The sequence below is a fragment of the Solea solea genome, chromosome 15 (assembly GCF_958295425.1).
Source record: "Solea solea chromosome 15, fSolSol10.1, whole genome shotgun sequence".
In the NCBI taxonomy this organism is placed as follows: Eukaryota; Metazoa; Chordata; class Actinopteri; order Pleuronectiformes; family Soleidae; genus Solea; species Solea solea.
Window position 1 is genome coordinate 22,659,033 of NC_081148.1, and position 13,624 is coordinate 22,672,656.

The 13,624-nt window shown below is 39.8% G+C and overlaps 1 protein-coding gene across 1 annotated transcript in view; it reads left to right on the forward strand.

Annotated features, from left to right (window-relative positions):
* LOC131473672 (VPS10 domain-containing receptor SorCS1-like) overlaps nucleotides 1-13,624 on the forward strand; it is a 77,586-nt gene that overhangs the window by 42,511 nt on the left and 21,451 nt on the right. Inside the window, exons 9-18 of the mRNA XM_058651099.1 lie at nucleotides 2,425-2,604; nucleotides 6,311-6,457; nucleotides 7,298-7,400; nucleotides 7,622-7,698; nucleotides 8,898-8,989; nucleotides 9,180-9,287; nucleotides 10,323-10,440; nucleotides 10,586-10,719; nucleotides 12,817-12,930; nucleotides 13,062-13,233. Coding sequence (XP_058507082.1) covers nucleotides 2,425-2,604; nucleotides 6,311-6,457; nucleotides 7,298-7,400; nucleotides 7,622-7,698; nucleotides 8,898-8,989; nucleotides 9,180-9,287; nucleotides 10,323-10,440; nucleotides 10,586-10,719; nucleotides 12,817-12,930; nucleotides 13,062-13,233 — 1,245 coding nt within the window. The remainder of the gene's footprint in view (nucleotides 1-2,424; nucleotides 2,605-6,310; nucleotides 6,458-7,297; nucleotides 7,401-7,621; nucleotides 7,699-8,897; nucleotides 8,990-9,179; nucleotides 9,288-10,322; nucleotides 10,441-10,585; nucleotides 10,720-12,816; nucleotides 12,931-13,061; nucleotides 13,234-13,624) is intronic.

Sequence of the window (13,624 nt, forward strand, 5' to 3'; positions counted from 1 at the left end):
AACATGTAGAGAGAGAAGTGACATTTTCATAAATTTCATGGCAGATTAATGACACTGGACACAAACACAGAGCTGGTTTAGCTCTGTCGCCCTCCTTCTCTTTTAGTGGTACTGCAGCCCCACAGCAGGAGTCTGCCCTCCTTTTGTTCTTTTCTTCCTTATTTTGAGAAGATTTTATAATAGAATTTTGCAAGTCTGTTTTTTTTCTCTACGGAGCTCCCCCTACAGTTCCGGAGTACGTAGTTTTACGACACCACCGTCAACATCCATACATCCACTGTCTACCTCTTTATCCTCACTATCATAAAAACTCACTGCTGATGCGCCCCTCTCCTCGCCGTACCCATGTCCATTTTGCACACATATTTCTCAATTCTCGCCATTTTCAAAACAAACGGTCCAATAATTACTCGCGTGTGGTCTCTCACTCGGTCAAACAGTCGTCTCCTCCTCTTCTGACAACGGTTGTCTCTGCTTCTTTTTTAAGAGACAGAACCCCATTTAACCCTCACAACGAGTCTGAAGCTGAGTCTAAAGTGACAGCCTTTCTATTTGCTTTTGCATTGAGGTAAAAGACATTTTCAGGACAAAGATATCTCAACTAGTTAGGAAACCAAAGACACTAGTGTAGGAGCAGGTGAACAGTAAAATAATAATAAAGCTCACTCAGGGTTTTTATATTGTTACACTGCCTCATGGTGTCATATTTTTAGACACACCTAAGAAATCCTTAACAGAAACTGTTTTCAGTCTTTATTTCCACCGTTCTGACTTGTTTCACATGTTCTCAGCCACTTTATTCAAACATTTATATATCATGTTTAAAGAGGAGAAATTCTACATTTGCTTCACAGGGGCTTTAATATTACTGTGAAACTCAAACATATTTTCCTTCAGGCTGTTTTGTGGAATCATGTTGACTTAACGTGGGCTGATTTTTCAAATGATTTCAAGCCCGGGTCGTTCACAGATCCACATAATGTTTGCCGACAAATCTGATTAATTGTTCTCCGCACGTTAATATCCCTCTGATAATTGATTCAGCGATGCATATTCATCACACCTTCAGATGTTGTTGTTTTTAATCAGTGCCCCCCCACCCCACTGTATCAACAAATATTTACTTCAAAAGTAAAATGTGGACTCGCGTGGTTGGTGTTCCTCCCCCCTCTCCTCCCCCTCCTCCAGAACTCGGGTGGAAGTTTTCTGAAGCAGAAAACATCCATTTGCATTTGCACAAAATGGAGTTCTGCCCTAATTTACATCCACTAAAAGGCACAGCAGGGCGGCGTAATGGTTTTGAGACACCGTGTCATAACAACAGGAGACTTAGTGCTCACCGTGTTATTTCAATCAATCTGTCCAACCACCCGCTCAACCGTGTACAGTCAAAATTTTCTTTGAGAAGGACACGCGCACCTCCCGTCTCGCCCAAACTCCAAAGAGAGGAGGAAAATTCACTCTTCATTATGGAGCGTATTCATTTTTTAGTGCACGGCATGAAACGCCTGGGATCTAATTTCTGCCGATCCTGACTGAATGATGTAATATTGTAATAATGTGCACACATCTGGATTCACCCTTAATGTTGAAAGAAGTGATTTAATGAGACTTGCAGAGATGTTATTGCATTAATTTGTTAAAAAAGTATAAAAGACAAAAGTTTTTTTTTCTGAATTAATGGGATACTTTCATTTTATTTTCTTACTAAGAGCTCAGTTTAATGAATGTGTATAGCATTTACCAATAAATAAATAATGAACACATTTCGGCTCCATTTTGAAAAATGATCCCGTCAATGCAGAAGAAAGCGAAGGAGAAATATTTTTTATGATGAAATGATCTCGGTAATTTGGGAAAACAAAGCAGAATTTAGCATTTTTATAAAAATATATTTTTTTATTTTTTAAAGGAATGATTATCTGGCCTTTTTTTTAAAAAAAAAATATATAATTACTCAAAAAATGTCTGAAAATGTGTTTTTTAGTATTTTGTTAATTCAGAAAAACAGAGCTGTAATTTAAACATTGTTTATTTAAAGTGTTGGCAATGCAGGAAAACAGCAGAAATGTATGTTTTTATGACAATTTATCTCATAAAGAGAAACTGAGTTACAATAAAAGGATTATAATCATTATCTAATACTTATTTGGTCCATAAAATGTCATAAAATGTTGAATTTTTTTCCCCAAAACCTGGAAATGATGATGTTCTCAAATGTCAAATTCAGTTTTCATGCTTTCTTTGTTTTATGCAGCAACGAAACCAGACAGTATTCACTATTAAGAAGCTGAGAAAACACAAAACATGTTTTATTTATTGGAAAAACAAGCAAAGGTCGATAAATAATGGTTTCATCGAATAATCGTTGCAGCACCACTTCCATATAAAACCTTGTTCCTCTCCTGAATGTCATGGACGTAGGACTTGCAGATAATCAGCACCGACGATAACCAGGTGGTGGCAGCGATTCAGGACCAGCACCAGAACGACTCCTACAACCTGTACATGTCCGAGTCCAGAGGACTTCTCTTCACCCTGATGCTGGAGGACGTCGTGAGCAGTCGAGGGCCTGAGGGAAACATCATGATCGACCTGTACGAGGTAGGCAGTGACGTCGGGGTGATGATGATGTCATCATCTGTTTATTCAGGTTACATTTTCAGCAGAACCTTGTTGTGATAGGTAGGTGATCACCCATTCCCATTAGAGGTGGTTCTCAAACCTCTTAAACCTCTTGAAGTAACACCATTATCGCCAACGTTGAAATACAGTGGCGGAAACGGGTCGAGCAAAGTCAGCTACAGACTTTTCACAGGAGGCAGATTTATTCTGAAATTTACTCAGAATTCCTCAGCTCCACTCAGATCACATACCCTGGTAGATACAGTACAGTAGGACAGTATTTCTGATTTTCCTCCAAGTACCACCAGAGGGGTACCACTGTTTGAGAATAATGACGCTGTCTGGATTTATCTTGATTTTATGGCTGTATAATTGCCCAAAAAAATGTTCAATGAGTGAGTCGTCTTCTGCTCCTTTTTCCAAGATAATTTTCACTTTCGATATCTGGCAGTTATTCAACCGTTTAGGAATTACGACTGTGGTTGGACGGTCGTTCCGCGGAATTCCTGAGGTTCTACCATAATGAGAAGTATATGGGCGCAATTAAAGCTTTATTTCTCTGCTTTCAGGTATCCATCTATCCATCTTCTACCACTTTATCCTCCACATGTGCTGTGCCAATCTCAGCTGACGTAGGGCGAAAGGCATGGTCAGATCACCAGTCCATAGTTTTTGAATTTTTGAGATATCACAAACAGTCTAGTCCAGTCTGGTCGGAACAAGGGTTTTTCTGCATGGAGCTTGCATGTTCTCCCCGTGGGGATTAGGTAAATTGGACACTCTAAATTGACTGTAGGTGTGAGAGTGAATTGTTGTTTGTCTCCACATGTGTCTCTGTGATGGACTGGCACACTGTCCAAGGTGTGACCCCGCCCATCTCCCTATGTCAGTGGAGATTGGCACAGCTCCCCCCGTGACCCTCATGTGGAGGATAAAGCAGTAGAATGAGTGGATGGATGGATGGATGGTTCAGTCCCATTGAACAAATTCAGATGTGTATGTGAACAGATCAGGACGACTTCTGCCGTGCTTATGTAAGATGGTAATAATTATAAGGAGGTAAAGTTCTGGATCCTTTGGATTGAAAGGTAAAAATATCAGGTGCTGGTATGTAAAACACATATTTTAAAAAGTGTTTAAGCGTGAGTGGAGGTCTGTGCTCTCCGAGTGTTCTTGTTGTGTCATTAATTGGTCCAATTATATGCTCATATGGATTATCGCATCACGTTGTTTTTGTGCCACACTCCTACACACAGTATACAGCCCACATCGACTATTCTGCCTATTCCAACGCCTGCCCATACTTCCTCTCACATTTAGTCACAAATTATATATAACAGAGCTGAAATTAATGAATCATTAGTGAGAAGTTGGCAGAAAATCCTTGACCTACTATTTTAGTTATGTCGTGCATCCGTTTCTTTAGCGGCGCTTGATTCTGCTTCCACAAATGAACCTGTGCTTTTAAATGACTGGAATGCTAATGTAACGTTTTCCAAAGGAGGAATATTAGATATTAATGGATCTATTCGATTTGATATACACTGCATTTTTTTGGGCACCCCGTAAGAAGCAAATCATGAAATATTTATCCCTCAGAGTATTCCATCAATCTACACGTTTGTTCATGCCTGCTTTTCTAGTCCAGGGTGGACTGAGCTTCTCCCACCGAGCCCGAGCCTTAACCATGCTTAGACTGCTGATGTTGGCTCATATATGTATCTGTATATATATATATATATATATATATATATATATATATATATATATATATATGTATATACACATACATATATGTATATGTATATACACATACACAGCTTAAAATGATATTGGAACCCACAATAATAAATGTATTCATGTTGCAATATGAAGTCTGTAAATAAATAAGTACTTCATAATAACTTGATACGGAGTGGCGCACGTTTGAGACCTCAATGCATCATCTATAGTTTAGCTTATTTATTTGATTGAACATTAATCACAGAGGAAAATATGCTTTGTACCAAATAGCACCCTGAGCTAATTTTCCATCTACACTCCCTGAGACACCTACAGAGCACAACAATAAGCATGTATACAGTAAAAAAAAGTACATTACATAGTAAAGTAGAGTAATATAGTGGAATAAAATATAGATTCCAATAGTTAAGCACTGTGGCATCTAAATACCTTGATATCCTTTCTCTTTCACAAAGACTAAACAAAGGCAGAATAATAACAAAATCACCAAAGGTTACGTACTAGAGCTTTAACTACCTACAGATTGGGGGAAAAAAAAAAAATTCTCCAAAGTTATTTGGCAAACCTGCCCCGCCAGAAGAATCCATTTGTGGGTCCTGACCCAGTCTGTGGGGATGACTGATTGAGATTATTCTAATCTGCATCTGCTACCAACGTACAGTGTGTGTGTGTGTGTGTGTGTGTAAACGTACAAACCTATCGTTGTGGAGACATTATTTGTCCGTGTTTTTTCTGGGTGAAGACCTGGTTTAGGGTAAAGGGGCTAAGGAAAGCCTTATGTCTATGATGTGTCCTCACTAAGATATAAAAACAAGTTTGTGTGTGTGTGTGTGTGTACATGTCTTAAGTATGCTGTGTGGACCAGTTGTCTTTTTGAGGATTAAGACCTGGTTCTAAGTATTTAGTTGTGATGGTTTAGGTCACGGATTAAGGGGCTAGGGCAGGGGTGTCAAACATATGGCCCCGGGGGCCAGAACCGGCCCACCAGGAGGTCCAATCTGGCCCGCAAGATGAATTTGTGTAAACTACTGTTGTAAGAATGCTGCAAAGTGTATGTGTAAGCCTGTTTAGAGAAATAAATGCCCAGACTCTTCCAGATCAACCTGAGTGTCCGCCTGTTCATCCCTTATCTGTATAAGTAAGGATGTTAAGCCACAGCTCCAGCCCTGAAGGTAACATCTCCCCCCTGCGCTTCACCTCCGAGCACTGTCCAGAAACAGAGCAGGAAAGTTGACACTAGATTGAAGATAATCAACCACAATTATGTAGTTATACATACAGTCATTCCTAATTTGTCCCCTGGGGTCGCATTTATATAAATTGAATTGAATGTAAAACAAAAGGAAAACATTGGTTATTACGCTATTATTTTACTCGTCCGGCCCACTTGAGACCAAACTGCTCTGTATGTGGCCCCTGACTTACAATGAGTTTCACGCCCCTCGGCTAGAGAATGCATTATGTCTATGATGCATTCTCTAGCCCAGCATGTGTGTGTGTGTGTGTGTGTGTTCACTGACCGCAACACAATGGGGCTCCATACCAGCCGTTTGACTGTTGAAAAATAAGAAGCAGCAGTTATTTTTATATGACATTTTGTATGTTTTGTGCTCTTTAAAAACAGGGGAAGAGAGAAATGTGAAGTCAAGCGACGGCTCCTTGTCTACGTCGCCAAGTTTGAGCACATGAAACACTAAGACACTAAGAGAAATAACTCAGGGCTGCACCATATGTTGTTTTGATTCTACAAAGTCCTACAGATGGTCCAAAATAGTGCTCCCTGTCAGAAAAAGTATCACTTTCAGACTTCACTTCCCTTGTCAAACTATATAGGCCTTCAGCTTCTCCTTAAGTTTGAATAATTTAAGTTTTTATTTTTTATTTTTTTTCACTTTTTCTCCCCCTCTCACTCTCTCTCTCTCTGTGTCTCTCATGTTCGCAGGTTGCTGGGATTAAAGGGGTGTTCCTGTCAAATAAAGTTGTCGAGAACCAAGTGAAAACTTATATCACCTACAACAAGGGGAGAGACTGGCGTCTTCTTCAGGCTCCTACAACCGATCTCCAGGGAAACGCGGTTTATTGTGAGCAGGTAAGTGGGCCACTGACAAGAGGAGGGATTCTGGGCTGGTTTTTGGATTTTCTTTCATGTGCTCAAAAAAATAAATAAATAAATCGACACTGCGTCGTTTCAGATTGTGGTCAGAAGGTTGTTTTAAATCTGTATCACATCAGATACAGTTAAATACATCTATATACCTACTGTTTTTTTGAGTTATTTGTGTTATTAGCAGGATTGGTGGCAGTACACGTGTATTACTTTGATATAATATGTCACAATATGCTGCAGAAGTCTGATAGATGATTTAATGGATTAGCTCAACGTGAATCATGTCACATTCGACACTAAAAGACTGAAAGATTTGCTGAAGTTTCAGTATTGTTGTAGATATTAAAGAAAATAATCATTATATAAGCCAAAAATAACATAAACAAAATGTTTTCTACAGTCCTATATACAGATGAAAGCATCCAAGAATTTAATTTGCCACGTTTGAAGCAGCATAAATCAAAATTCAGCGATTCATTTAATCATAATTCATCAGTTTCATTAAATTGAGGAGGTTGCTGCTTTTATTTATTTCTTTAATGCACCACAAAAGTTATGTTTAATGCCAATATCTAACTTCCTGTTACATATTTTGTTTATGCAGAATCAATTCTCCAGTTACCTTTTTCTTTTCTTTTTAAATTAGATTAAATTAATTAACAATATTATCTTTACAGCCCATAATAAAGCCCAGCAGACCTTCTAGCGTTTTACAGTTTTGTAGTGTAAGGTCACGACTATTTCAGAGGCTGATGTTGTGTGTGAATCAAACTCTTCTTCTTTTTTTCACCACGTAAACTGATCTGCTTTTGCATTCCTCAGCCGCTCTGTTCGTTACATCTGCACCTTCATGTGTCGGAGAATCCTTACACGTCGGGAAACATTGTCAGCAAAGACTCAGCGCCGGGAATTATAATAGCATCAGGTAAAAAGATGATCTTTATTCTCTCAGTCAGTGAAATGGGTTTTTTCTTTTCTTTGTTTTTTCGCTCTGCTTCTATCGTTGTGACCTTTTCACCTCAAAACAGTTATTAAATCAGTCTGAGTTTCTGTTCTCTGTCATGTCATGTTGTACTTGATTACACGTTTAGTTTCTTTAGAATGAAAGAGTTTTTTTGTTTTGTTGTTGTTGTTGTTTTGCCTCAGGTGTCGTTGGACCTGAGCTCACCAGCAATAATGTCAGTATTTTCATCACATCTGACGCTGGAAACACCTGGAGAGAGGTACACAGCTCTGGATTCTGCATGTTCAAATTCAAAAACATGTTCAAATTCACAACATAAAAACATCAAACAGGTTAAAAAAAAAGAAGGTAAAATCATGTGCAGTGTGATGGCTATTTGATTTTGTTCAGGGCAGCTTCTGCAGACAAATAAAGGATTTATTGTAGATGTTCTTATGGGCCTGTGGGACTTCAGCATCTACCTGATGGAGGAGGTGCGATGGATGCAGCGCGGATACAGAGTGGTGTTTGTGGTGAACCAATAGTCTTGCCGGCCTGATTAACTGTAGAGAAAAGAAGTTTGGTTTTGTGTTTGATGGAGAGGGAGCTGTACTAGGATGAGATGTTGAAAGTGAGAATGGATTCTATCAGTGAGGTGGAAACCAGAGTGTAAATTGTGCAAAAGTCTTAGGTTGTTTTTATGTCTGTCAAATTCTGAGATCATTGGCATCTGGATTGGAAGCATGTGACTGAAAGTTCTCTTATTAGGACGCTGGCATTGAGTTTATCTCATAAAACATCAATTTCACAGCAGGACAAACCGGCGACCCTCCGTTTATAAGCCGAATTCCCTTCCCCTCGGCTCCCATTGGCTGCCGTAGTGTCGATTGTATCTACACTGTATGGTTAATTTAGCACATTTTTGCACAGTGCTTGGTGCAGATTCACCAAATTTACCTTTTGAATACCTCACATTTTCTATAAAATATAGAGATACTCTCATATAGAGACACTGTTGAATGGGTGAACTCCTCCCGAGCAGCAAAGTGTGGCCTCTCCTATTAACTCCTTCTAAGAGCTAAATGAAAACACGCTTCACTTAGACACGATCTACACAAAGAAAAGTAGGAATTTGACCTTTTTAAAAATCTAATACTTCCTTTTAGCTCATGATGCCACAGTCAGGAAAGAGGAATTCAAGAATAAATGATTTGACATCTCACCTTGTGCGAGACGCGCAGCTGTGATCTGTTAAGCAAACACATTTTTTCTTATTTTCTTTCCTTTCCTCCCACCGCTCGGCTTCATACTCCGATAAAGAGAGAGCGACACTCGCTTGATGTTATTTATTCACACAACTGAGACTATTGTGTAAAAGGAGACATGTTTCTAATGTCACAGTCTTGTTTTTGTTGTCTCTGGTGAGGTAAAGTAAAGCTGGCGGGTCGTGTGTTTGTATGTGTGTGTGTGTGTGTGCAGGTTTTTCAGGAGGAGTACAGCGTGTTCTTCTTGAATCAAGGTGGATCTCTGGTGGCCATCCGACACACACCTCTGCCAATTAGACACATTTGGTAAGGCTCCCTCCTCTCTCTGTCCCCCCTCTCTGAGGGTTGCGCTGCATCTTTTTAGAGACCACACTCCATCATCAAAACAAGATGTAAGACTGTTTTCCTGCCGAGACGTCTCACGCCCCCAATCCTGCTCCAGTTGTGGGGTTTTGGTCTTGTGCGTGTGATTCAACTCCTTCCCTCTGTCCCTCAGGCTGAGTTTTGATGAGGGCAGAAACTGGGACAAATATAGCTTCACCTCCTCTCCACTCTATGTGGATGGCGTCCTGGGGGAGCCTGGAGAGGACACCCTCATCATGACGTAAGGAAACAATGTCTTCTCTTGTTGCTGCATTAGTTAATTGAACATTACCCAAATTAAAGACTTGGAAGTTTATGTTTTTATTTATTTATTTTATATAATTTGAGTGCCCATTGGGTTTTCAGCGGCTCCGTACGTGACGCGTTAAAATGAGAAACCTCCTTGGCATCGGCAGAGACAAGCCGTTACCAAGAGAGGGCCAGAATAATAACTTTAATCAAAGAAATGTAATGAAACTCAAATATGTAAATAAAGGAGTAGATTAAAAACCAGCGTCAGAGCGAGGCAACATTAAAATCTCACTGGGAAATTGCAATATACTTCCATAAATCAACCCAAACTGGCTTCTTGACATGGTTTTCATCAGTGATCCGGGTCAAGGTGGATTCATGTGATTCATGTAATTGGTTCATTCTTTCATTTGTGGAGGTTGAGTTGATTCTCATTATCTAATCGTTTGAAAAGGGATGTGGTTACCTCAGCTCTGTTCTTGATAAATTTGTCTCTTAGTAAATGAAGAACGATATAGCAGGTTTTATTAAATTTGTGTTGAAAGTGTTTCGTAATCCCAAATTATATTAAATTTTTACCCTTTTAGAATAGAATCTGTATTGTACACAATGGATTATTAGGGCCACGCATGAAAAAGAAAATTGCCATGAAGAGATTAATCTTGAAGATAAAAGTTGGAACGTCATGTCAAGATTTAAATATTATTTAATATCATGTTGAGATTAAACTCGAAATCTTCCAGAATAAAGTTGGATTATCATGTTGAGATTAAACTCGAAATCTTCGAGAATAAAGTTGGAATATCAGGTTGAGATTAAACTGGAAATCTTCCAGAATAAAGTTGGAATATGATGTTGAGATTCAACTCGAAATCTTCCAGAATAAAGTTGGATTATCATGTCGAGATTAAACTTGAAATTTCGTGATTAAACTTGAAATATGTCCAGATTGTCGTGTTGAATCCTACACATGCATTATCTATAAAATAACTTCCATGTACTTTATACTTTTTTGTGTGTGCAGAATATTCGGTCACTTCAGTCATCGCTCCGAGTGGCAACTCGTCAAAATCGACTTCCGGTCCATTTTTCAACACCGCTGCACATCGGACGATTATCAGTCCTGGCAGCTGCACAATGAGGTAAGAGGATCTCGCCGCTTCTCGGCGCCTGATTGGACGAACATACTGCCCATTGATTAATCTCCAGTGCCTTTAATTCCATCACACAATAAAGAGGGAAATAAAAAGACCGTCTGAAGAGTTTATGATGCATTATTCATCACAGGGCGAAGTGTGCATCATGGGAATGAAGAGAATCTTCCAGAAACTTAAAACAAACGTTCGATGTGTCAAGGCCAGAGATCAGTACGTTTCCCTGATGTCAGACTCTTGCCCGTGCACAGACGCAGATTTTGAGTGGTGAGTTCCCTTATTTTTTTTCTTTTCTTTTCATTAAATTCAGTGTACCACACTTTATCAGCCTCCCGAGGCCAGGTCTGTGAAGTAAATCTGAAGACACAACAAGACCGAGTGTTTGAAGACTCTTTTATAATTCACTACTTGTTATTCTTACTTCTGACGCCTGCAACAACATGGCGTCACATGTTCTGTGTCTTAGTTTTTTGTGACGATTGTGGGTTTAATTTATTTTATTTTTAAATGTGTATTAAAAGTTCCTATAGTGCAATATAGATCATTTTGAATACATGTGTGTATAGGAGGCATCAACTGAAAAGCTTCTCATTCACTTTGCTTGTGTTGTGCGCAGCAGAAGTTGAGAAATATTCAAAACCAATCAAATCACGTTTAACAGTTTAATTCAGACACTGCACGACTCAAACTGAGCTCTCTGACAAGGGTGTCAGAGCACCTAACAACAGCAGACATGGCAGATATTACGTGAGTGAATCCCAAACACTGGGTCCTGACCCACAGATGGGTCACGGGAGATTGGTTTTGGCCCCCAAACTTTTAGCCAAGTGTTTGTTACGTCCCCGCTCGTCAGGGATGGAAGGTGAAGCAACATAAACAACCCAGATGTAAAATGGTTAAATAAAAGAAATCTGGCAAACAATGGAAAATGGGCAGAGGATGCTGTTCAAACGAAAGGAAAAAGGACTCTTTAAAAGAAAGAGCTTAACTACTTATTCGTCAAATACAGAAATACGACATCTCTTTAAATGAATTAACTTTAAGGAAAACAACAATTCCATGGTGAGAGTGAGACAGCTGGAGGTTCTGCGGCCGCACCAATCGCTGTCCAGTCCACCTGTGACTCCGCCCATCCAGAGTTAGTTTGCATAGCTAACTCTAGGGAGGAACGATGTCCAGCAGCCGTAACACCAAGATGTTATGTACATATGTTTTTACATAACATGCATGAAATAAAGTTTTATTTCATTTAACAAACATCTCTCAGAGAACTCAAAATGATAAATATATGGCAGGGAAATTAGTTGCTATTTTATGCACAAATTAGCTCTCGACGACATGATTTACATGATTGTGGTTTAGGTCACGTCTTCAAAGAGTGCGTCTCCTTATAGAAAGTCACCGCATTAAATCACCGGCACTTTAGACACATTAGCAGCTCAAGTACACACAATTCTCGCGTAAGTCTGCATCGCTGCTTCCAGCAAGTGTCAGACCCGCCCACTATCAATCTTTGACACGTCGCATATTATGTATAAGTCGAGAGCGACGTCCCAGCAGACACCGACGGATACAGTATGTGATGGGATTCCCGCTAATGCATCCTCCCATTTATATATCAAGTGCACTTGAATGTTTATTAAAGTGAATCGCAACCTCAGACTCAATTATAAGATACTTCTCTCACGTAGCACGAGTATCGCTTCAGACCAGAACTTCTCCAACATCATTTCACATCTAATAATTCACTTCATCCGTCTCCTCTGCTCTTAAATATGTCGAGCGCTGACAACCGCGCTGCGCGCTACGACACCTAATCAGTCGATCGAGACTTTCTAAATCTGTTGTTTCCCTCATCACGATAACAAGAACGTCTCTATGACACGTTCCCTCTGACTTCTTTTTGCTGAGGTTCATTATATTTACACGCTGTCAATCGTTGCCAGGACTTCACAGGCTGTACCTTGAAAATTTGCAATAAATGACATAGTCCTTATCATCGCAGCAGTGATAATTAAGGATATAATTTGGTATTTTTATGTTTTACTGGCTCGTCACTTGGATGCATGCTTTGATTTAAATATAGTGTGAGTATTTATACACACACACACACGACAGTAAACAGCATGTAGGATGTGTTAATTTACTGTAAATACGCAGTCATTTGCTGAGAAAGACATGGAACTGGTGTCGTGTAAAAATAAGCAATCCTTTCTCGAGACATTTCATACATGAATCACTAAATCTTAATTACTCGGGAAAAGCTGTGGCTTCTTTCACACTAGACTCACACTCATATTTGGTATTTTAAATCAATTATTAACTAATAGCATATTTCCCCCCCCCCAAAAAAACATGAAACAGCGACTATGGGTTTGAGAGGCAGACTGACGGGAGCTGCACGCCGGCTTTCTGGTTCGTCCCTTCGGCGGTATCAAGGGACTGCATCACGGGGGAGAGCTTCCTCAACACCACAGGGTAATCTGACTCACTTGCACTGACACAGGCATTAGATTAGTGGGTGGTTATGTTCAAGCTCAACTCTCCAGACCTGCTATTACGTGCATCTTAGTGTTCTTATTTTTTTTCTGTCTTTCATGAACCCCCAGATATCGCAGGGCTCTGTCAAACAACTGCACTGAAGGAACTCTGCTGAAGTACAGCCCCAGGCGTCAAAAGTGTCCCACTCAGGCCCCAAGGGGTCTACAGCTCTTCACCAGCGAGGGAACACTGGTGGCAACCCTGGGGAAGAATGTCACCTTCTTGGTTTTTCTGGAAGAGGTGCAGACTTTGCATTTGTAGCTGAAACTGTTGGATAATTAGGTTCTGACATCCTCCAAGTGTTGGTAGATGATATAAGAACGTATTGTCAGGCCTGCCCCACACTTTTGAGGATTTTCAAATCTGACTTTATTTCAGACACACACACACACACACAAGAAACTTTGTCACACATTTTCAATGTTTTAATCCTGAGAAAGCACAGACTAGACGATCCAGTCAAGACACAGGAACACACTTTCAGGGAGGAGATTCCAGGAATTCATAATATAAACAGACATGAATTGTACAAGTTACGGTTCGAAGAATCTGATACGTCCAATGAAGTTAAAATCACGTCTCTTAATCACCTCACACTACAGGATAATTTGGCCAGATAATCTGTTCAACA